Below are 24848 nucleotides of genomic sequence, written 5' to 3' on the forward strand. Positions count from 1 at the left end.
CCAAGCAACCAACATAGTGGTTGCCCAACATAGTCCTTCCTGTAGTGGAGGGCAGCTTTCATAGGATAATAAAAAGTACCTGAGCCCCTATTTCACTCATTTGGTTGAGTGGAAGAAGTGATTTGGTGGATCTGTTATTCCAAGATGAAAAAAGGAGGCAGTGAGTTGAAGAGAAATCATTAGAAGAGGAGGACAACATAGAGAAAATGGAGGAAAGGTCCTTGTGACTTCTCTCATGCAAAGGTGACACCACATTCCCCACATGCCAGCCACAGCAGCCACAGCAGCACAGCAGTTCGAATCTCGCCCTGATCAGTCTGCAGTCCCACAGTCAATTTCACAAGGGGACAAAAGAGAGCGAGATGCAACTTCTGCACAACAAAAAAGGACTGTAAAAGTAATGTTTTTTGCAGTTTTGTTAGTTTGAAATTTGCAAACCAGTTTGTTGTTTTGTTTTATGACTAACACACTTAATGCAGAGTCGATTGTATACAACTGACAGAAAAGGAGGGTATGTGGTTTACAGGCAGTGTTGATTGATGGTTTTATTGGTTTTAATGAAACCTACCGTTTAAAAATGTTGCATCCTTTACTTTCAATAAAATTAATAGAAATAATTATGCTTGGTGTTCTCCTGTTTTAGATAACATGAGGTCATAATATAGTGTGATTGTGAATGTATTTTCTCTATAAACGAATAAGAAAACACTCTCTCTTCTCTCTGAAACATTAGTGAAGAATTAATCACCCATTTATTAATGACTGATAAGATATTTGTAGATGCAAAACACATTTGTGGTTCAAAATTTGGAATAGGGACTAATTATAAAGGGATACTTGATCAAAAATGACTCACAAAACTCACAAAATAAACTATAATTAATTTGTAAGAGTTGGTGATATGAAGTATGATAACAGAGCAACACCCTTAGATTTAGTTTAATGCCTTAAATGTTGTTTTTTTCTGTATTATGATCAGTATTGGTCTTAATGTTAGTGTCATTAGTACAAATATTAATATTGCTATGGAAATGTTATCAGTATTACTAGTTTGATATAATCATGAAACATCTTGAGAGGTTTATATCCTCACCTACGACAGACAGTAGATATGACTGTGTGGATATGAATCCACACAGCCGAGGAGCGCCGACAAGTGGTCAAAAGGTGGAAGTTTTAGTCTTGGAGAGAGAGGACAGAGCGTAAAACCTCAAAAAACATGCCGCTGTACATTATGTTCAGAGCCTGACCTATAGACTGTACTGTATATAAACGTCTGACCTCTTCACTCCATCAGAACGAAGCCAAGTTGGCCGGTTTACCAGTTTGGATCGTGTTGCTTTTTCCTGTCAGAGCATCGAGCGTTTGCGTCCTTGCGCATGTCAAGTCAGCCAGAGTGAACTTTCCGGTACGACATTTCACAATAAACTCGACTCACACACGGTTGCCGCCATGTGGAGCACTAGTGGAATGTTTATTTTGAAGGAAAAACAGTATTTTCCGTTCTTACTGTGTCTCATCTTGAGTAGACTTGACGCATGTTTCCAACAGGTGCTAAAAATGAATATGCAGCAAAACTGTCCTCGAGGAAAAGGCCAATCTAAAAAGAAATACAGTAACAGTGACACAGTATCAATAAGCTGTATTTCAACCTAAAACGACAACCTTTTCCCTATTAATAATAATAATAATAATGATAATAATGATTAAAAAATATATAGGCTTACTATAATTTTACCTTTCCTAGTAGCATTTGTGTTTGAAAATATTGAGATCAATGAAATCCTTGTGCGTGCCTGTGTAGTGTGCTTCTGTGTGTGTATGTTCATGTAGGTTAAAAGGTCATTTTTACTACACTTAAGCTCTTTATGCTCATCTTTACACTTAAACTCTGAGATGTTCAAAGTGCTCTATAAACCTGGTCTGTCCCATTTTAAATGTATTCATAGAATTACTGCCTTCATTTTAAGACTTTTGTAAACTCAATTGACCTATAAGTGCAGGCTGTGTTATGTTTGGATTGTGGGTGAGGAGGCTGCTTAACTACAGGACTTCAGGTAAAGGTCTTTGCCATGTTGAGGATTGGATTAGGGTAGAAATAAAAGTGTGTTTTTATTCTAATCAAATTGCATAGATTGTGTCCTTTAAACGTCCCCGGCTCGGCCGACTATTTCCTTCAGGAACATGGCGCACGTCTTGAACTTTAACCTCGGATATTTATCCAATCTCGTTTATCTGTTTGACAAACCTCAAATCCATCACTCAAAATTCTCGCGATAAATGGCCCCCATATATTAAGGCAGATGGGGGGGCTTCGTCCACTTGAAGAGGCGTTGGGTTTCCTTGAGGACCTTGTTGAGGTTTGGAACAGTCAAGGGTCTCAGATCCGCACAAGAGACATCCAACCATGTCGGACGCGGTGGTTAGTTTTATGAAGGACTTTTTGGCTGGTGGCATCGCCGCTGCCATCTCCAAGACAGCTGTCGCTCCCATTGAGAGAGTCAAGTTGTTGCTACAGGTAAAATAACCGAACTAACTGAATAACTTTTTCCCACAGCGTGACCGCATATTCACTGTTGTGTGCGTAAAGTGTGCGTAAAAGTTGGATAACTGGTAAACCAAACGCTAAAACTGTTAAACTGGAATATTTTTAATGGAAGAAAAACCCAACTGTGCTAGTAGGTTCATATGGTCTGTGCGTAATGTCAAGACGCACGTGAGAGGTCCATCGTCAATGAGGAGATAGTTTTACGCACTGGCTCTTACAGTGTTGGCGATGATGACAAGAGCGCATTACGGTATACAGTATGCGCTTCAATAAAATGGCCATAATACACATTTACAAGCTATTACTACGTTTAATAAGTTAACTATTACTCCAATGTAACAGATGACCGCAGTAATATTCAGTGAAAGTAAATTGCTAAATTTAACTTGAAGTATGTAATCTAATACACAGCTGATTCTCAAGTGACAGGAGTGCGCCTGTAGAGGGCTAGGCCCACAACTAATTCACAACTCCTGGCCGTAGAATATTAAACACCGACTAAGATGCTGTAAATACAAATAAAGATATTGTTACAATTAAAATATTAAAATTAAAATTTCACAAAAATAATGTTTTCTGTTGCTCAGAGGAAAAGTGCCCTGGCACAGTTCCTTTCCACAAAGTTTTTCTAGAGAACTCGTCACATTTTTGGGAAAGTTAATGTGTCTTTTTTTTTTTCATGACCTTTTTTCTGTCCTTGTTTGCAGGTCCAGCATGCCAGCAAACAGATCACCGCAGAGACCCAGTACAAGGGAATCATGGACTGTGTGGTTAGGATCCCAAAGGAACAGGGATTTATTTCCTTCTGGAGAGGCAACCTGGCCAACGTGATCCGTTATTTCCCCACCCAAGCCCTCAACTTCGCCTTCAAAGACAAGTACAAGAAGATCTTCCTCGGTGGAGTGGATCAAAAAACACAGTTCTGGCGTTACTTCGCTGGCAACTTGGCATCTGGTGGTGCCGCTGGTGCGACTTCCCTCTGCTTCGTCTATCCTCTTGACTTCGCCAGAACAAGACTTGCTGCCGACATCGGCAAGGGCGCGGCTGAGAGAGAGTTCACCGGTCTTGGAAACTGCATCAGCAAGATCTTCAAAACCGATGGCTTCAAGGGTCTTTACCTCGGATTCAACGTGTCAGTCCAGGGTATCATCATCTACAGAGCGGCCTACTTCGGATGCTTCGACACAGCCAAAGGTGTGCACATCTGTTCGACTTGACCTTTAACATGTTTTTATCTTACTATATGTGTATTTTCTTGTGACGAGTGTGACTAAACTCTTCTCCTTCCAACAGGTATGCTCCCAGATCCCAAGAACACGCACATCGTCGTCAGCTGGATGATTGCCCAGACTGTCACCGCCGCAGCTGGTCTTGTCTCATACCCCTTCGACACCGTCAGACGTCGTATGATGATGCAGTCTGGACGCAAAGGAGGTGAGCGTCGCTAAGCTTGTAAAATCATGTCCTTACAGTGATGTATTTGGCGCAATTACGCACTTTACGCATGCATTTATGGGCATTACGCATCACTATCCATGTTCTCCATTTCCACAGCTGATATCATGTACAAGGGCACAATCGACTGCTGGAGGAAGATCCTCAAGGACGAGGGATCAAAAGCTTTCTTCAAGGGTGCCTGGTCCAACGTGATCAGAGGCATGGGTGGTGCCTTTGTGTTGGTGCTGTACGACGAGATCAAGAAGTACACATAGGCTAATAAAGTCTGTAATCCACCAGTCCCAAAAAGAAACCCTCCACCTTGCTTAAGTCTTAGTTCTTGTTATAAAGGGATAACAGCTTGTGGTGAATTATGATGTGGGCATGCACTCCTGTGTTACAGCCCGGGGATGGTTGGTATATTTGATGCGTCTCCTCAGAAATCTGTATATATATCCCGTCTACACTGTGCCTGAAGGCATGGCCAGTCTTTCAGTCAAGCTGGTGGTTCAGTGGAGTTGTGCTGATGAAAAGGATGATGTCACTACCTTTCATAATGCTGAGGCCCATGTGTTGTTATGTTGTGACCATTCTGACTCTGTATCCCACCTCATACATTATTTTAATAAGAATAAAGATTTCTTAGTCTACTGTTTATTTGATGCAGCTGTTCTGTTGTCATGGCAACCTGTCATCTCGTTAGTTTCAGACTATAAAAGAAAGAACCAAAATAAATTAGGGTTTGTTTGCTCTCGTTGTTGACAAAAGATATGTATCATAAACACACAGACTTACAGCTTTAGCCTTTTTGACTTTGTAAAGAAATCTCTAAAATTAACAATATTAAAAGTAAGTTTCACATAAATACCTTGGATTTCACAATCACTTCCATAAGAACAATTAAAGTATCTTTCTTTTTGTGTGTGGTATGTGTCCACTTGGTATGAAGTGATCACAAGTCATTAATATTAGAATCACTAGAAATATCATTAGAAAAATGTGGTTAGACAATGTTTTATCGGTTCATTATTCGTCTGTTTGAAACTGTAAAATATCACAACGCCAACTGGCAAAATAAGCAGCTTTATTTATTATGGAACAATATATAAAGCAACACTAATACATTTTTAATTGCGTAAAAACATTTCTCAAGTGCAACAAACAACGGATATTGTCAATAGGACCCAGTGATGCGCTTCTTTGTACATCAGATGGCTGGAAACAGCAATGTCCTCAGCACCAAGCTGGTCGGGCTGTGCTGAGTTTTTTTAACCTGGGTACAGGTGTACTGCTGGAGTCACTGGTGATGGAAACTGCTCTGGTGCTGTGGTGGGCGGCACTGGCCGGCCTAGGACACTTACCTGCTGGTGTGGACAACAGAGAGAGGTTAACCATCTCATTCTTAAATTAGAAACCAAACATTTTACACTGTTACTCCAAACTTACACTAAGAAGAAAGTAAAAATTTTAATTTAATATATGAACCTTTTCACAAAAAAGGCCTTTTTTTTTTTTTTTTTTTTTTTTAAACACACTTCAACAATATGCCCATTTGAATTGACAGTAAAAAAATAGAAGTTTAATGTACTTAGAGCAGGAACATCAGTCTTTACTGATCTATGAATGAATGGGTGATTCTTACCAGTAACTGTCATCCACAGCTGTTTTATACTGTATAAAACTCTTCTCCTTCAGTTAACTGAATCTCTGTAGCCATCTGGGGGCAGCGGGGCAGATATGTTTGATAAATCTGCAGCCTCCAGTTTGAGGAGTGCTGAGTTGCGGTACAGTGCCATTAAACACTCTGATCCATTTTGTTTAAATCATCGTGTGCAAATGAAACCAGTCTGCTACAAAACAAAGCCAGTTTACGCAGGACATCCCGAGACACTGGATTACTGAGGCTTATTCATGTGTCTTCATTATTCTACATCACTGTGTTGCAAAATAAACAACATCAGCAGAACACATGTCTTAATCAGATTTTCAGCACTTGTGTGCAAGAGGTTAAATATTTCTGTTAAGTAAATATTAGGGATTATTTCAGATATGCAACTCAAAGTTGATAACACTCACATTTAGGAAGTGCTGTTTATAGAAAATGAGTATGGCAAACGAAAAGTGTTCGATGTGGGAATAATATTTTTGCAGACAGTCGGACAGACAAACACACACACACACACACATACATCAACCTGCTCGTGGAATCAGATCATTCAGTGAGGATTAGGTGCATACAGCAGGTGGTTTCTCACAGGTGATCTGTTTTAAGATGATAATCCACGTCTCCCTGATGGTTCAGTTGTACATATGAAAAATGTAACTTTGTGGAGGAATTCACATGATTGAGAAAGAAGTTTTATATTATATATCTGGTATGAGCAGGTATTCGGTCACCATACTGTCATACTGTGTCAGGTATATAAATAACAAAACATTTAAGTGTTGTTTTTTTTTTAAACACTGTAATACTCTGGCTTTAATTTCTGACAATGTGTAAGTAATTTAAACTGGTATTGTATTAGAGAGTGCCCATTAATTTAGCATATTAGTCTAATACACCATCTTAGCACATCTGTACCTTCTGAATGAGTAATGCTTGTTTAAAATATGTTTTGATATAGACATGAGTCACCTACCTGAGGCTTTCCTGGTAGTGGACCTCTCTTTGCTGGTGGACCTCTCTTTATTTGTGGTGGATACTGTATAGATGGGGGATTGAGGAGCTCCTGGGTATGCGACTAGGCGGTGATAGTCTGCCAGTTGTTCTGAGCGCTTCAGTCCAGGTGAAGGCTTGGCGGACTCCAGCCTCTTCAGGAAAGCCTGAAACCCCCCCCAAAAAACAAATCTGTATATAATTAAAACCATAAATGCAAATGTCCTGAAATCTCCTGTCATGTTTACCTTGGAAAGATGTGGGCATATAAAGTATATGAGGTCAGTGTCAATAGCTTCCCTGGGGAAGCTATCAATCATCATTTTGAACATAAAAGCACTTCCTTATACTGTATATATGCTCCTAAAGGAAGTCTTAAGTGTCTCCAAGTGTGTGTTATACCAGAGTTAAATATGCGGCAAGACTCATCAGCAGGAGTTTTATATGAATAAGAAAAAGTTTTCCTAGCATTTGATTAACAGCCATTTACTGTTAGTCGATCATATTTGTTGTAGCTGTTGACCTACAAATTCTAACACACCATATCATATTCAAATAGTGTTTATCATTCATAAAATGAGCAAGTATTTGACTCAGAAATTAAGCACAAAATTCTAATTCTACAAATTCCAATTAAAGGGGACCTATTATGCTTTTCCTTATTTTCATATCTATGATGTCAAACTGTAAGATGTTCATGTTAAAAGTGGCAAACGTGTCAAATAATGAGGTAGAAGTAATCCCTGTTAGCAAAAAGCACCGGCTTCAGACTGCTCTGAATGCTCCACCATTTTTTCTACTTTCAGCCCGAGCTGACGTGAGCTCGTGATGGATTTCTTTATATGGTTCACTGCTCCACTCGCTAACATTATGACATTTTTCCATTGTTTTGGCGGTAGTCATGCCGAGCCATGACTGGAGTTGAGCTAGCACGCTGTGAGTGTTTTTCCATTACACAGCAGGCAAAGTAAAATAAATTTTTTACTTGCTGAAGGTGTGCTGGTTGTCTGCAGCTCTTCACCGAACATCATCATCACTGTGGCTGTTTCTGCTTGTACTATTGCTCCGTGCATTATTTCTAACTGATCCGCTGAACAAAGAGCTCCAAATATCTACATATGTTGTTGTGTTGACCGGTTTTAGCACCACTAACGAACCTCTGCTATTTCAGTGAGGACCACATTTCACTTCCTGTAAATTCTTCACAATAAAAGTCTCCCGTTATTTAGTAATTTAAAAGCTTTTAATATGAAGCAGTAAAGCAGGAAATGTTGGGTTTGCATTGGCAGTAACTTAACACGACTCTGATACGTGCTGACCCTCGGCAGCTTCCAGAAGCTGACCAATCGGAACAGAGTGGGCTCACTGGGTGGGGGGCCTTAAAAAGACAGAAGCTAAGACTGCCTGTTAAAAGACAGGAGCTCAAACGGACTGTAAAGAGACAAAGTCTATACTGAAGGGCTGCATAAAGGGCCAGTATGAGATAAATAAGGAGTTTTCTGAACTGTGAATCATGAAAAGCTACTCTTGTGGAGTCCAAAAATAAAAACATAGAGCTGGAAATGAGCATAATAGGTCCCCTTTAAATTATGAAAATAGACAAAATGTGGTGCTTCACAGCAAACACAACCTAAAAGCATGAGGCAAAACATTGTAGGCAAGTCACTGAATGTCATACACATGCATGCTGTACAGAAATGCCTCACTAAGCAAAAACTGTCTATGAAGCAATGCAACTGGAAAAAAAGCCCCACGGTCGATAGAAATTCTCCTAAAGTGCACAAGTCCCACAGCGTTCACAAAACGGCATTACTGGCTTCTAGTTGGGAACAGACTAGTCACCTACTGCATTTCCAATGTGTCAGCACTTTGAAATCTCGTCAAACTAAATCTAAATCACCTATTTGACAGAAAATTAAGCATATTGTGTGATTTACTGATCTTTAAATTCACAGAACTAGTTCTACTTGTGCAGGACAAACGAGGTCTTTTATGTGATGTGTGGGGTGGATATACTGATCACACGGCATATTCAATTACTTCACTCTAAGAATAGAGATGGCGAAAAGCATCCATGACAACGTAGAGAGTTGGACCGAAGATAGAGGACAGTCTGTCCTGACATGGTTTGAAACACATTTCTTGATAACAAAAACCCCTAATGGTCAATGTAAGATCTTAAAATCAACAATAATGAGAAACATTAGTGACAGTAATGTTGAAGAAATGAATGCAAGTTTTCTGTTTTCACTTAAAATACCTGCTTGAGGAGGAAGCAGCATCCTGCTGTTTGCCAGTAGCTAATCTAATGATCATTTCCTGATTCATTTTAAACACTGCCACTTATTGAGCACTGGGTTTCTATCACTGAGCGGTCAGGCAGGGTTAATATACGGGGTGAGAGGCTAAGGCTGCAGAGGTTGAACTGTCTCATAATGTCACTCCGTGGCGCTGCTTGAAGCCCGCCACCTGCTGCCATCTGTCCAAATCCATCCGTGTTTGTTTTCAGGGGAGGCTCTCTCACACTGCTACTAACTCAGCCCAACTGACTTGCACCTACAGTATCTAGCTGGTGTCTTTAGATATATGTCAACTTCAGGAGGCAAATACCTATTAAAATAAGTAATATAATTGCCCAAAATCATACAGTTATGTACACACAGACTGATATATGTCTGTTATTAATTAAACTACTTAAATTGCAGACATGTTTTTCATTCTGCTTCTACAAAAATTGATTAAAACCAATTACAAGACATTCCATTAAAAACACATCAGCATATGACACACAGACATGCGGACATGTTTTGTAGGAAAATCATTGATGCAGTAATGTTGTCTAGTTGATTAAGTACACTCAATGCATCATTTATAGCCCTGTTTGAGAGGGTGGCTGCATTGCCACAATTAAAGTTGCGACAGTCAGTCGATTAATTGATTAGCCAATTGTCAGAAAATTAATTGGTCACCATTTTGATAATCAAATAATCGTTTTATTCAAGCTTTTCTGTGTCATACATGATAATAAACTGAATATCTTTTGATTTTGGACTGTTGCTCCGCCAAAACAGGATATTTGAAGACGTCTCCTTGAGCTTTAAGAAATTATCAAGGGCTTTTTTCTTTGCTTTCTGACATTTTATAGATGACACGATTAACCCATTAATCGAGAACATAATCAGCAGATTAATCGATAATGAAAACAATTGTTAGTTGCTGCCCTAACCTCAATTAAAACACATTTGCAAACAATATATTTTTATTGACAAATCAAGGATGAGAACCAACATTTAAATAACCAACAGTAGCTACGTATTTAGTGTCTGTTTACATACACGTAATTACACAAATAAGAAACCTGAAATCTCATCACCAGTATCAACCGATGATTAATTAAATTTAAATAACTCTGATAAACCACCAATTCGAATGCTGTTGTGTACCTGTATCCATTTGTTGTGACTGAAAATTTCAAATATTAAATGTGTATTTAATTCAGCAGTTTTTTAAATCTTATTATTTTATATTTACCATTGTGACTAAATAACCACTGATTAGTTTTAAGATTATTTGGCACTTTGCCTTTTTTAGATGGATCAGTTTGACAGGAGACAGGAATAAATGTCACGAATCAGCGGTCTCTTGCGAAGGTTTGACCTTGAGGATATTCCTGCTCCACACTGGCCCAAAATTTGACACCAGTGCTAAAGTGAACACAGCAAATCAGGGCTGCAACTAACAATTACTTTCATTATCAATTAATAATTTGTCTATAAAATGTAAGAGATTACAGAAAAATGCCTGTCACAATTTCCCATAATCCAGGGTGATGCCTTCAAATGTCTTATTTTGTCCAACAAAAAGTCCAAAATTTAAAAATATTCAGCTTACAATGACATAACACAGGAAAGCAGCAAATCCTCCTATTTAGGACTTAAATTATCAATCAATTATCAATATAGTTACCGTTTCATTGCAGCTATATAACTGCAACCAGGTCAAAATCACATTCCCAAGATCTTATACTACTTAGCTGCTACATGATGATCCAAGGAAACACAATTCTGATATAGATTTGAAGAGGTGCAGTATTTGACATTGTTGAGCTAAAGCTTAATGGCATTAAGCTACAGCTAATGAATCACAAACATAAAGCAAAAGAAATGTTTTGTTCTATCCAACTTTCCTTCATTTTAAAGAGCACTGAAGAAAGTGGTTTGAAGAGAAAGGGAAAAAAAAAAAGATCAAATTCCCACACAGGAAGGCAAACTCACCAGGTTGTCCCTCTCGATGCGTTGCTGTTCCCGCTGCCTTTTGATTCCCTTGCTGGTAGTCCTCTCTTTACTGGTGGGCATCTCTTTATTTGTGGTGGATGTATAGATGGAGGATTGAGCAGCTCCCGGGTATCCGACTAGGCGGTGATAGTCTGCCAGTTGTTCTGAGCGCTTCAGTCCAGGTGAAGGCTTGGCGGACTCCAGCCTCTTCAGGAAAGCCTGAAAAAAACAAAAAACAAATCCATACATAATTAATAAAAACCATAAACATGCAGAAAATCAGAAATGCAAATGCCCTGACATCTCCAGTCATGTTTCCCTTGGAAGGATGTGAGCAGTATGTGTAGCTTTCTTGGGGAAACTATCAATCATCATTTTGAACATAAAAGCACTTCCTCATACTGTATATATGCTCCTAAAGGAAGTCTTCAGTGTCTCCAAGTGTGTGTTATACCAGAATTAAATATGCAGCAAGACTCATCAGTAGGGCTGTAGTCTGCTAGTCGACTGGTCGATTAGTTGGTCGATATGCTCTCGTCCGACTAAATTTTCATTGCTCGAATAATCTCCGTGTTATTTTCATAAGGAGAAAAGTGCTACATCAACAGCTTTCCAGGAGTAATCCATCATTTCCTGCGGCGGGAGGGACAGATTAACAAATTATCTGTGAAAACAACTTTGAACTCGCCCAATCTAATGGAGACTGCTGGGTCTAACTGTACTGTTTACTGAATGTACTGAACGTTTACTGAATCTGTGTTTCTTCATAATGACACAACAAGAACCCCCGCCAGGCACGCACGACTAATTGGCTAGTTGACAATTATGTACGATTTTTGTCGACCAAGATTTTCTTTGGTTGACTACAGCCCTACTCATCAGCAGGAGTCTTATGTGAATGAGAAAAGTTTTTCCTAGCATTTGATTAACAGAGCCATTCACTGTTAGATGATCATATTTGTTCTGGTTGTTGACTAACAAAATATAACACACTCTATCATATTCAAATAGTGTTTATCATTCATAAAATGAGCAAGTATTTGACTCAGAAATTAAGCCCAAAATTATAATTCTGCAAATTCCAATTAAATCATGAAAATAAACAAAATGTGGTGCTTCACAGCAAACACAACCAAACAGCATGAGGCAAAACAGTGTAGGCAAGTCGCTGAATGTCATACACGCAGTCACACTCCCACATGCATGCTGTGCAGAAATCCCTCACTAAGCAAAAACTCCATATGAAGCAATGGAACCAGAAAAAAGGCCCACAGTCAATAGAAATTCCCTTAAGGACACATGTCCCTCAGTGGTCACAAAAAGGCTTTACTGGTTTCTAGCTGGGAACAGACTGGTCACCTACTGCATTTCCTACTGTGTGAGCACTTTGAAATCTCTTCAAATTAAATCTAAATCACTTTTTTGGCAGAAAATTAAGGATATTGTGTAATTTACCGATCTTGAAATACATAGAACTAGTTCTACTAGTGCAGAACAAATGAGGTGTCTTTTATGTGATGTGTGGGGTGGATATACTGATCACACAGCATATTCAATTACTGCACTCTAAGAATAGAGATGACATTAAGCTACAGCTAATGAACCACAAACGTAAAGCAAAAGAAATGTTTGTTTCCTTCATTTTAAAGACCACTGAAGAAAGTGGTTTGAAAAGAAAAGATAAAAAAATGAATCACAAAGAATTGATAGATTTTCTAACCTCTTGCCATATATGCTAATAGCATAAGGGAGGTCAATTAACATTTAAAAAATATATTTATCAAACTCACCAGGTTATCTCTCTCGATGCGTTGCTGTTCCTTCTGCCTCTTGAGTGCGCTGTGAGAGCGGAGAACGACAGGCAAGTTTTTTTTCGCTGTGTAGGATTTCCTTCCCGCTGCACTTCCTGGTCTGGATGTTGGTGAAATGCGTGACAGCTCCCGAAGAAGTCGCTGGTTCTCACGATCTATGCGCCGGACCTCATCATTGGTGAAGGAGTAGTTCTTCCTGTTCCTCCCTCCCGGATAGCTGTAGACCACTTTACCGCCGAGCTGACTCCCTGAGCTGAGAGAGCCTGATTTATGGGAAGTTGTTATTTTAATTGGTCTTTAAAAGATAGTTACTGCATTTTATGTGATGTTCAAATGGTTGTTTGACCTGACGGCAAACCAATTGTGAAGTACGTGTTTTTTTTCTTTCCATCAAGTACATCTAGAATACATGGAAAATGTATATGTACAAAAATAAAAATGGCTATCTCCTTTAATATGCTTTTTTTTTTAGAATATATCATATACATCATAGCAAATATAACTGACAGACAACAATGGCAGAGTTTTACTCACACTCATCCACATCCGGATCTGAGTCATCTCGATGTATGTTACTAAGGCCAGTGGAGGGCACACTCGCCTGCTGCTGCTCTTTAAGGCTCCCATCTTCACCCTCCGTGCGGTTCAGGTCCAAGGACTGGAGAGGGCTGATGTCAGGAGATGAGAGGGGGCTCACATCTGTCACTGTACCGTCTGACTGCTCTGTACAGAGCGGTGGCAAATTTCGAGATCTCACTGAGCCCACTCTGGTCCTTCTCATTCCACGGGATAAAGAAGGCTTGCTGGGCCTGGGAGGCTCTAAACTGCTACAGGACCTTACTGAGTCTGTGTCTGTGCTGATCTCGCTTGAAGTGGGAGATGGACTTCGGCGGCATTGTGTAGGAGATCTTTTATTCCTCCCCTTTGAGCCTGAACATTTGGGATTGGATGATAACACTTCTTCTTCAATCACATCCTCATCATCTACCACTCTGGCCTCGGCCAACAAAGCCATAAATGTTCCACTGGACTTTTTAGAGTCTTCCTTACCATCATTGCTATTATTGTTTACTTTATGTGATGCAGAGGCAACAGATGATATGCTGGACGTCCTGCTCCTCACTTCTTCCTTTGACTGTCGGCTGTTCTCTTTCCTTTCTGCTCCACTACTACTGTTGTCCTCCACTCGCTTCAGGTGCTTTTTTGCCCGATCAGTCCTCGGGGACAAACCACCAGCTGTATTTGCATGTAGCCTCTCACGTGCTGGTGGCGTCTCCTTCTCAGTCTTCAAGTTTCCATCTATCTTCTTCCTTCCATCTCTACTGACTTGGCTATCATCACAGTCACTGTCAAAAAATGAGTGATCCACTTCACCTTCTAGTTCACTGGGGTTGAACATGGCAGTCTGCCCAACGTTTCAACAGATGCAAGTAAACACTGGACCTGTATGGTAGTGTAAGAATGAAATTTAGTTCATTTAAAGGTTAAAGGACCATATCACTGGTTTTTCATGATTTACTACTAATCACATATACTGTACATTACATCATAGCTAACTATTTTTCAAAAAATACTAATGTTTTAAGAAAATTAATGCCACTCCAGACATCCACTGATTTCTAGCTATTTGTTTCCATAAAACATAAAAATTAATCACCAAACTCTTAAAACTTGCTTGTGTTACAAAATCCATCACAATGAACATCAAGTCTGTGATAATCTTCCACTAAGTCACTTTATCAATATGAAATATTCTAATGTCCTTTCCAAATTAATTGCACTAGGGCTGCAACTAACGATTATTTTCATTATCAATTAATCTGCCGATTATTTTCTCAATTACTGTATTAATTGTTTAGTCTATGTATATGTAGTTATGTATCAGAAAACTAAGAAAAATGTCAATCATGTTTTTTCCAGAGTCTAAGATGATGTTTTCAAATGTCTCTTTTTGTCTGACCAACAATCAAAAACCCAAAAGTATTCCATTTACAATGATTTTGAAAAAGAGAAAAGCAGTAAATCCTCACAAAGGAGAAACAGGAACTAGAGAACAATTTTTATTTTTGCTTAGAAAATTACTGAAACTATTAATCCATTATCAAAATAGTAGCCAGTTAATTTTCTGTCAATCAACTAATCAGTTACTTGACTAATTGTCGCAGCTCTAAATTGCACATTACATCACAATGTGTACAATTGCTGTTCACATGGCTGTACACTGATCAAGCAGGTTTCAAGAATCTGTTCATTGATATTTAAATCAAATAGAAATGGATGGAAACCAATTGTCTGCTTGAATAGTAAAACAAGTACATCTGAATCTTAAATGGTTATTTTACCCTTCTTGTTTAAAGTATGTGTATTATATAGGACATAGTTTTATGTTTCTACATCTATGATTTTATATCGTGGTTATTAGTTTCTTAAATTCTGTAATCAGCATGTTGATTTATTAGGATGGGAGCACTATTATGGTGCTATGATTTTGTGGGAATGCGTTTGCTTGTTCATGGCCTGCATTTGATGGCAGGAAAAAAAAAACATCATTTTAATTTAGGAGCTAAAACCTGCAAAAACATTAACTTAACTATTGTCTCATTATTGTTAAGTTATTCCATACCAAAGCTGATTCAACTTTACAATAATGTATGCAACTTATTATTAACACATGCAGAAATTTAGCATAACATTTGATCAGTTATGGCAACGTTGCTGCCAATGACGGCACTTTATACAACAGATACGGTTTAAAACATTTACACTCTGTGAAGGCAAAGCATAGCTTAAACCCTGAAAGTGTCATAACATGACTTACAGCTTGATAACGTTAACTAGCGTTGCTAAGTTTGCTAGTTCAGTGAAGATATAGCTTTAGCTAAAGCATTAGCTGTATGATAACAACATCTCACCTGGCAAAGGGCCGCACCATAAACAGTTTGTCGCGTTATATTTGCATTTTCCGCTGCATGTTGTCCTTTACAGGATGTTTATTCCGTCCAGGAGACAAGTAAATTAAACGTAAAGCTGCATTTAAAACAAAATGCTAGTGCCTTGTATCTGGGCAACGTCACTTCCTGGCAACGGTTGCGCAGTACAGGCTGGTTATGGCAGGTCCCTCGACACTTTTGATAAGTGTTGCTCGACAGAAATGACATATTTTCGACAGATAAAAGTGTCGCTCGACACTTGCCTTTCATGTCGCGAAACTGGAGAATTTTGTTATGTGGCGGACACCGTCATATTTTGTCGCGCGATGTGATTGGGTAGTGGTACTAACGTCGCCATGGAGATAGTTTTCACTGAATTTCCTTATTGACATTTTGGTCTGTAACTTTAACGTCCTTGTTTAATTAGTCCCGGTTAGGATGATATAATGAAATTAAACAAGCCGGCTGGAGAATACAGTAGCTTCTGGTTACCATGGAGACGACTGAGAGCTTTCGCCGAAGTGTACATTGAAAACGTCGCGCGACTCTTTAATTTCTGTTGAGCGATACTTATCAAAAGTGTCGAGCGACCTACCATAAATCCGCCCTGTAGTCTGGTGCATAAGGCGTATTATAAAAGAACCTAGGTCGATTATCACTTAGTTAAAAACCGAATCAAACTGTAAAATCGAAATCAAACTGTTTCACCTCGATGATTTTTCCTTTTCCATTTTTTTTTTTGAATTTCCAATTGGGCGATACAAATTGTCATAATTGTGTCCTAAATATCACTAAATGTCCATTATAACTCGCCTTTTCCGGAGCTTCATCCGCTGATGAAATCATGTTGGGTGCGGTTGAAAGATCCGGGATAACAACACTAAATTAACCTTCATAAAGTAGATCCATGCTCAAGACTGGATTTTAAATATTGCAAAACATTCATTCAAAATATTAAACATCAGTTTTTAAGATTTTGAAATGTGAAAGCATTTTTCTACCTCTCCACTCATCCAACATAAAGTCTACATTAACCTTTATACAAGTTATATCATAGGCTATAATATTTTTCCCCAGAATTCTACAATTCCCTTAAAAATATTAATGATGTATATTCATTTTGTAAAACTGAGCCTGAATCAGTTATACATTTTTGCACTGATTGTCCCTAAGTTATAATTTGAAGCTTTAGACATATTTGTGTGTAAATTTCACAAACACAAACAAACTCTTTCCTAAATATGTCCAAAAAAGATTTAAAAATGGCTTTTTGATAGCTTAGAATTCATATAAAACAAAATCAGACTATCAAAAAATGAGTTTATACATTATCAGGAGTGAGTCTCCTTTATGTATACATGTGTGTTTATGTTTTCAGTAAGTGACAAGAATCAATGTATTAAAAAGAACTGGCTACTCTCTCTCTTTCTATCTCAACTTTACAGAGAAGCCTATAGAGAATTTACACTGCAGTGATTTGCCCTTGCAGTCAAAAGCTTAAATAAAAAAAATACAAAAACATATCAGGGAACAGGACCTGTGGAGGAATAGAGGAGAGGTCACTGGTTTTTTCCTCGGGGATCTATTATGCTGAAGTAACTGCTCTCCCTGGTGCATCTCCATCAACAAGAAAGGGGATTATCTGTAGGCGCGTCCCCTGAAATTACAATTTGTCACGGGTTTTCTTTTAATAACATAGTTAGACCCAGAAGTGACACACACTAATGAAATACCAATGTCCTGGGACAATAGCACTTGGGGGAATATATCGTAAAACCTGTGTCTGGTCACTGTCATATAATTTACATGCCAATGCAGGATGGGTTGAGATGAGGATTGAATGGGGGATATTTCTGTGGCAGTCGCATACTTAGACAATCAACCACTGGACGACAAATCACAGAGAGTGACAATGAGGCATCTGCAAAATGTCCTGTCAGTAAAGCTTTAAAGATTTTTAAAGAAAATTCACATTTCTTAATTTTTATGGCTACTGGTGAGAGGAAAAAGCTTCCATTTTGACTCTGACAGCTGACTGGTTGTGAAAACTCAATTACAGTGTGATTGTTTTCCAATAATGGCCTCTGTCAGAGGGATCAGTGCAGATCAGGCTGCATTCAGAAGATGCTTCTTCTAGTTCTCAGAGTGGGACCAAAGGCACCTGGAGGTCCTTTAAATGTTTCCGGGGGGTCCACAGCAAAATGAAGAAAAGTGTAATTTCACTTATTCACTAGCAAATATCTAATTTACAGAATTTGAATGGGTACTGCAGGCATATATTTTTCTCTACAGGTATAAAAATCAAGACAAAACATCATAAAACATAGGGGTCAACATAAAAAAAAGAGATTTGTCTGGTGGAGGTTTTGAGATTGTGTATTTGGTTGATATTAAAACATTTGTTGTGCTGAACCAATTAGTCCATTAAATCAATTTGTAAATTAACTAGTTCATTAAGAGGCAACTATTTTGATAATCAAATAATCATTCAAGTCATTTTTCAAGAAAGAATGCCACATATTTGTTAGTTCAAACTTCTCAAATGTGACAATTTGCTGCTTTTCTTTGTCATATGTGTCAGTAAACTGAATATCTTTGGGTTTTGGAGTAAAAGTTAAACAAAACAAGTAATTCTAAGATGCCAACTTAGGCTCTGAAAGAATTGTTACGAGCATTTTTCACTATTTTCTGACTTTTTAAAGGCAAAATGATTAATCGATTAATTGAGAAAATAACTGGCAGATTAACCAATAATGACTGATAAACATCATTAGTTACAGCCCTAAACATTTGAACAAAGGCAAGTAGTTTGAGGACAAGATAACATATACTTTACAGTTTAATTATTTGTTAAATCTGCCATATATTACAGTAGAAAAGGTTCTCTACAGCAGCAGGTGTCCACATCATCCAGCAGCAAAAGGGAGCTGGATTGGAGTTCTTTAGTCGACCAACAACATAAAAGAATGACCAAACTAGTTCAAACTAGTTTCTGCAGTGAGCCTATTTGGTAAATTTTACTGACATTTGTCATATTACGTATAACAAGAACAGGAAGTATATGATCAATTTCTATTTTTAATACAAAAATTACATTAACCTGTGGTTGTGCCTTTGTTTGCTAAGACATCATATATATATAGGCTGGACTAAGACCGTACAGGTAAATCACAAAGATTTACAGAAATTATTCAAATTTTTGCAAAGTTGGACATGTTCCTGTAAAACAAACAGTTTATAGAGTCCCTCCAAAGTTTTGCATGTTTTACCAATGCCAAATGATGTCACACTGACAGAACGAGACAGTAAGCTCAGATGGTCTTCGGCCGCTGAGGCAGACACAGATTATAATATGCAGTTTGATCCCAAAACTCTGGTCCCTTCCAGCCACACCAGCCCTGAGAAAGACGACAGACACACAAAGGTCAACACCTTCAACATTTTATACATTATACATATATATATATAAATAAATAAACTTACACTATACATTAAGACATAATATACAGCTCACCTTGTCAGTGATGACCTGCAAGTCCTCTGCTCCTGTGTAATGTGGATCTAGGATGAGGTAGCGAATCTGCCCTGTGGTCTCACTCCATGCCACACCCAGGATAGTGTGAGCCAAAACTCCCCCTCCTGCAACAAAGAACAGATGTTATTGAATTATTTTACCATGATTTTTACCAAGCTTGTGTTTGTATGAAGGAATTAAGATTTGTTTGTCTTTGCCAGTCATAACTAATATGGGCCAATTAAAATGTTGAACTCCTCCTTTACTAAATCTGCACTACACAGAATATATGAACATATACAGTATAAATATAGATATACTGTATATTCACATATAAAGCAGAATCAAAGCACTAAACCTATTAAAAAATAATTGAACTGATTATTGACGTATTTAAGTTATTTCTCTTGTGTGTTCAAAAGCTGCTGATGAAAACAAACCTTTCACAGCATCAGAAAACATTTATAATTTAGATTAAGATGATGTCTGACAAAATAAAACTTTCAATCAATTTGGTAGTAATGTTTTTAATATTAGTGACGTGTTGTAATGTGATTATTGTTTTAAGTAAAGAGTAAAAAATTACAGGCACAAATGGTGTTCTGGTAAAATATATATAAAAATGTATAAAATTACAGTTTGTCTCAGGTGTTAAGATAAAAGTTAATTAAACCTTTAACCCCAGCATGGTTGTAAAAATGATTTGACATTCAGCTCACCAATCATGATAGGAGTCCCTTCAGTAAGGAAGTGGTTGGCCAGTTCTCTGCCTTTAGACCCCAACTCAGACCCTTGACTGAAGAGTACAAACATCTGTCATTAGATAAATCTATACAACAATAATGTACATCATGTGCACAAACTGGTAGGCATGTGATCACACAACACACCTCACAAACATGATCTTGGAAGTGACTCCGAGCAGCTGGTTCAGAACAGCCTGAACCTCAATAGATCCAATCCACTGACGTGATCCCACAAAGGATGATTGTTTGTCTCCGACGTCCACTAAAGCCTGGAAAAGGAATGAGCCAAATAAAAAACAGCTGTCTTGACAACAAAAGCACAAATAATTATTAATTACAGGGCCACTACCTGCTGGATCTGCTTGTGAGTGGGCACAGGCTGCTCTACGTAGCCTTGCTGCTGGAACCAGGAGCAGATGGTCTGGAGGGAGCGGTAAGCGCAGCCCCAGCCGTTGTCATCCATACGGTCCTGCATGTAGTGGTGATAGCTGTAGATTCCTTGGACCAAGTACACCTTAAAAACACAAAAAAAGATAAATCAAGTTTAAAATTCCTTGCTCAGGACAGACTGTGCCGTCTTTAATATGTTAAATCATATGAATATTTGAACGGTTTTACCTTTCCGTTGTCCAGGGTGGGATGTGTGAGGACTTGATGAGGGTTTCGTAGATAACCGTCTTTGTACGGTTCATTGGGAAAGTGGTAAGCATTGGCTCTTCTAAAATAGGGCTTGTCTTCTGGTAGCTCAAAGTGTTGATGTAGTTCCTACACAGAAAGATTTGTGCAAAATAAAATGAAATAAAAAAAGAGTGAATACATACATCAAGTGTCAAGCCAAGATGATGCGTTTAACTAATGGAGAGGTTCACCAACTTTTAAAACTGTCTTAAAATAATAGTCACTTTTTGTAACCATCTCTTCACTGCAGCTCAACAAGGAAACACTGTCCGGGGAATCACAAAGAGAGAATTTTATACAATAACTAACTTTGGATCTGCTTCATCTGACTAACTTAGACTACTGAAACCTAATATAACTTAACATAACAAGGACTGTGGATTTTGTCCCCCATTACTTAAATTGAAAACACATAAAGAAGGCATCTCTTAATGGCCACTATGAACAGCAGGAATGAATACAGCGAGAAAAGCCTCTTTCAATGTTCATCTGGGCACCTGACTGATGTTTTAAGACAGAACTGAAAAACTGTGAACCCGTCCTTTAAGCAAGTACAACAAGCTGGATCCACTGCCTGCTGGATAAAACTGCATTAGGACTACAACTTACCATTATCTTCATTAATGAGTCATCTGCCGATTATTGTCTTGATTAATCTTTTAGTCAATAAAATGCCAGAAAATAGTGAAAAAATACCAGTTATAATATCTAAGATCCCATGGTGAAGCCTTCAAATGTCTTGTTTTGTACAATCAACAGTACAAAATCCTAAGAAATTCAGTTAACTATCATTTATGACACAAAAAAAATCTTCAAATCCTCACATTTGAGAAGCTGCAACCAGCAAATGTTTGGCATTTCTGCTTAACAAAATGACAAAAATAAAAAAAAACAAAATTTTTTATTTCTTTATGTTGTTTGAGTGAAAAAGATGCTAAAACAGAAACAACTTTAATGTCGGGGGAACTACAGTACGTGTTACCTGCTCATGTCGGATTTTAAAGAATCTCAGTCAGTGGTTCTTACCTCACGCTGTGTCTCCAGTTGGCTGTCAGGCACTCCTGCTGGATAAACCACAGTCACCAGTCCTTTTGGCTCTGGAAGGAGGAAGTGGAGTGGTTCAGGGACCAGCACTGTGGTTCCTTTCATGTGTTGCAGGGTCACTTTCTCCATCTCACACAGCTGATTAGTTAGCGCCTCCACTAGGCGCTCACAGGCTCTGCAACACCAGAACACATTTGTTCATGGATTTGTATTCATGGTGGTAGCTAGCAGTGATTTTACAACAAACCTACTGACACTGATACACTAAGCATTCAGATTTTTTAAAATATCTTTTAAGGGTGAGACGTACTCTTTCGTGGTGTCGTTGCAGCTGGTGCGGACGACACAGTCCATGGGAAGAGTTGTAGACAGAAAGTGGGAATTCTGGACTGATCTGCTGAGGATCGGTGCTGAAACGGGGCCTTTATTTGTCACCTCCATCATCAGGCGAAGGTTTACGACACTCTGAATGTGCATTTACATAAACACAGAAACACACACCATAGCTACAGTAGGTTATAGGTGAATATGCTCAAGTTATAGCAGTGTATGTAATTCTTCTAACATGCTGTAGCAGATATATCTACTGTGGTGTACATGGTGAAAGAACTGTGTTGTGTTTTGGGAGTTAGTATTTCTCCACTGAGACAGAATATCATAAATATTACAGTTTCCATCCATCTCCATATACAAAACATGTTCATACCACTGCTGAGCTCTTTTTGCTTTTCTTTTTTGCAGATCTCTTGCCAGCGCTCTCTTGTTCATCTGTCCTGAAATAAACAAAAACATTAATTTGAAAATAAATGGGAAAAAGGCAGCCGATTCCATATGAAAAGAGAAAAATTTAAAAGGAGAACTTACTGTATCCACTGATGTATATCTTCACACGCTGCATTAACACTTTTGTTTGGCCAAATAATAACGGGACTGTCACAGACGGTGAGAACACAGGACTCAGATTTCACCTTGGAACGGAGGGTCTCAAATGTTCTTGAGATGACTTTTTGCATGAGCGGCGCTGAAAGAAGACAATTATTATTATCATTAAACCTTTATTTAACCAGATGCATCCCATTGAGATTACAAGATCTCTTTTTTGAGGAAGCTCTGGCCAAGATAGCAGCAATACAGTGTTTCAAACAACATCCAAGCAAACATTAAAAACACATAAAACAAAACATACAGTAGCAACTCACAGAATCATATATTACTACAATATTACTGATTTACTATTACTACACTGTTATGATATACTTTACATCCTGCTGCTATGGGCTTATTCTTGCTGTCTTTTGTTGACAATGATTTTTAAAATGTCTGTTAGTCAACTGTGCAGATCCTTATACACCTTAGCAACATTCATTGCACTACACTGTCTAAAAAGCCCAGATAGAGTCTTACACTCACTGTTTTATTGTCTTCTGTACCAGTTGCTTTTTATGCACACTGTAGCACTGAAGGATCAGGAACCCCACATATCTGAGGGATTGTGAGCTGATTAACAGGACAGAAGCCAAAAAACTTACCACACATATTTTTGATTATGTTTATTTTTTCAGACCTTCCGCTAATCTCTAGGAGGAATGATTACAGTGAAGAAAACCTCTTTCAGTGTTGATATGGACACCTCACTCTTGTTTTAAGACAGAATTTAAAAATTGTGAACCTGTCCTTTAAGATGAATATGGTTATATGGGTCAGTGGCCCTGCTCTGTGGCTTGAGGCAGAGCAGCTAAAATTACTATTTTCAAAGACTTTTAGACACAGTGACCATCAGGTAGTATAACGTTTGGTTTATGAGTATTATTTGCTCACATTTCATCTTATTCTCCTCCCATGTGGTGATTGATTTGCTGCAGCATCCAAGAAGGAGACAATAGCAGGGAGAGTGAAATGATGCCATTTAACTAAGAATATTTCCTCAAGTACTGTACTTAAGTGCAATTTTACAACTTTTGCTTTACTTGAGTATTTCCATTTAATGCTACTTTATACTTCCACTCCACTACATTTCATTTCATTTATTTGACAGCTTTAGTTACTTTTCAGATGATGATTTGACACAATGGATAATATAACAAGTTTTCAAAATACAACACATTGTAACAGATGAAACCAGTGGTTTCGAGCCTGTTTGGCTTTTGACGTCTTACAAAAAGCAGTGTGTAGTCGAGGTCACATTTCAGATGTCTATGAGTTGTTAACAGCTCCACCAAATAGTGATTTTTCCCTCTAAACTTCTCACATGGTTTGATTTGTTGAAGCCAAATGCTGCTGACACACTGATTAATAATCTAATTGTGTCATATATAATAATATATCAGTCAGAAGGATGAAAAGAGTATTTTTACTTTAATAACTTAAGTACATTTTGCTGCTAATGCTTATGTACTTTTACTTAAGTAGGATTTTTCATGCAGGACTAGCAGGAATACTTCTTCCACCACTGTTAAACTGTTGCTTGGAGCCTCTTGAACCATATCTGGTGCAACTCTGGAAAACACTATGATTAAATGTTTTGTGGTTAAAAAGTCCATGAACATTAGTTACCATCTGTGCTGTCCAGCTGACATTTGAACTCCAGCGGCCCCCTCACACGAAGGATGGTCGCAATGTCGGAGAGATGCGAGTCAACAACCTGAGATAACACAAAACAAGTCAGCAGCTGCCTGGAAAACCAATTAAAAGAGTTTATAACCTCAATTAATTCTGTTGTCTTGTCAAATGCCAACAACAAACTGAAGCTCTGTGTCATCCAGCTGGAGGTTTTCTACGGTCCAGCAGCAGGTTGACTATAAAGTCGAGCTACAAAAAGCGACATAAACGTTTCATTTCACTAAATAATCAATTAACTTACCATTGTGGGGTTTAGTTCAGTGATATAAGATCACAAAGCTAAGCTATCAGCTATGCTCTATGAACCGGAGGCTGTCATGTCTGTTGTAGGAAATGTTCAACGTGTCTCTCACTGCTTCATTCTATTGGTCCACGATGACCACGCCCACTGCTGTTGCATTCAGGGTAGCTCGTAATTTAGGGAATTTAGTTAAATAATGTAACAGCCTTATTTATTCACTCTTTTAGATCATTTTCTAAAGAGGACGCTGTATTTCTTTTTAATATATATATTTTTTACACATTCAATCATCATACAGTTTCTTTTTTTAATTTTTTTTTTTTTCACAAACTTTGTTACTTTGTCTGTTT

General features: G+C 38.2%; 3 protein-coding genes across 5 annotated transcripts; 1 reads left to right on the forward strand and 2 right to left on the reverse strand.

The window, feature by feature from the left end:
• Positions 1–2325: 2325 nt before the first annotated feature.
• On the forward strand, positions 2326–4640 carry slc25a4 (solute carrier family 25 member 4). The gene is made up of 4 exons (XM_042393036.1): positions 2326–2518; positions 3256–3742; positions 3842–3982; positions 4103–4640. The coding sequence occupies exons 1-4, from the start codon at positions 2408–2410 to the stop codon at positions 4258–4260; spliced, it is 897 nt and encodes a 298-aa protein (XP_042248970.1). The 5' UTR covers positions 2326–2407; the 3' UTR covers positions 4261–4640.
• Positions 4641–5052: 412 nt separating this feature from the next.
• On the reverse strand, positions 5053–15941 carry cfap97 (cilia and flagella associated protein 97). Of its 3 annotated transcripts, none has more exons than XM_042393014.1 (6): positions 15639–15939; positions 13261–14169; positions 12706–12989; positions 10916–11134; positions 6625–6808; positions 5053–5346 (listed from the first exon to the last, which is right to left on the reverse strand). In XM_042393014.1, the coding sequence occupies exons 2-6, from the start codon at positions 14123–14125 to the stop codon at positions 5219–5221; spliced, it is 1680 nt and encodes a 559-aa protein (XP_042248948.1). In that variant the 5' UTR covers positions 14126–14169; positions 15639–15939; the 3' UTR covers positions 5053–5218. The 3 variants fall into 3 exon arrangements, with proteins under 3 accessions (XP_042248948.1, XP_042248939.1, XP_042248957.1); XM_042393005.1 differs by having other exon boundaries at positions 5053–5349; positions 15639–15938; XM_042393023.1 differs by lacking the exon at positions 10916–11134 and having other exon boundaries at positions 5053–5349; positions 15639–15941.
• Positions 15942–18477: 2536 nt separating this feature from the next.
• Positions 18478–24598, reverse strand: ufsp2 (ufm1-specific peptidase 2). The gene is made up of 12 exons (XM_042437177.1): positions 24499–24598; positions 24192–24279; positions 22503–22659; positions 22345–22411; positions 21949–22103; positions 21621–21813; positions 20535–20681; positions 20266–20430; positions 20061–20185; positions 19890–19966; positions 19171–19295; positions 18478–19054 (listed from the first exon to the last, which is right to left on the reverse strand). The coding sequence occupies exons 1-12, from the start codon at positions 24499–24501 to the stop codon at positions 18968–18970; spliced, it is 1389 nt and encodes a 462-aa protein (XP_042293111.1). The 5' UTR covers positions 24502–24598; the 3' UTR covers positions 18478–18967.
• Positions 24599–24848: the final 250 nt, after the last annotated feature.

Source organism: Thunnus maccoyii, chromosome 2, assembly GCF_910596095.1.
Source record: "Thunnus maccoyii chromosome 2, fThuMac1.1, whole genome shotgun sequence".
NCBI classification, from domain to species: Eukaryota; Metazoa; Chordata; class Actinopteri; order Scombriformes; family Scombridae; genus Thunnus; species Thunnus maccoyii.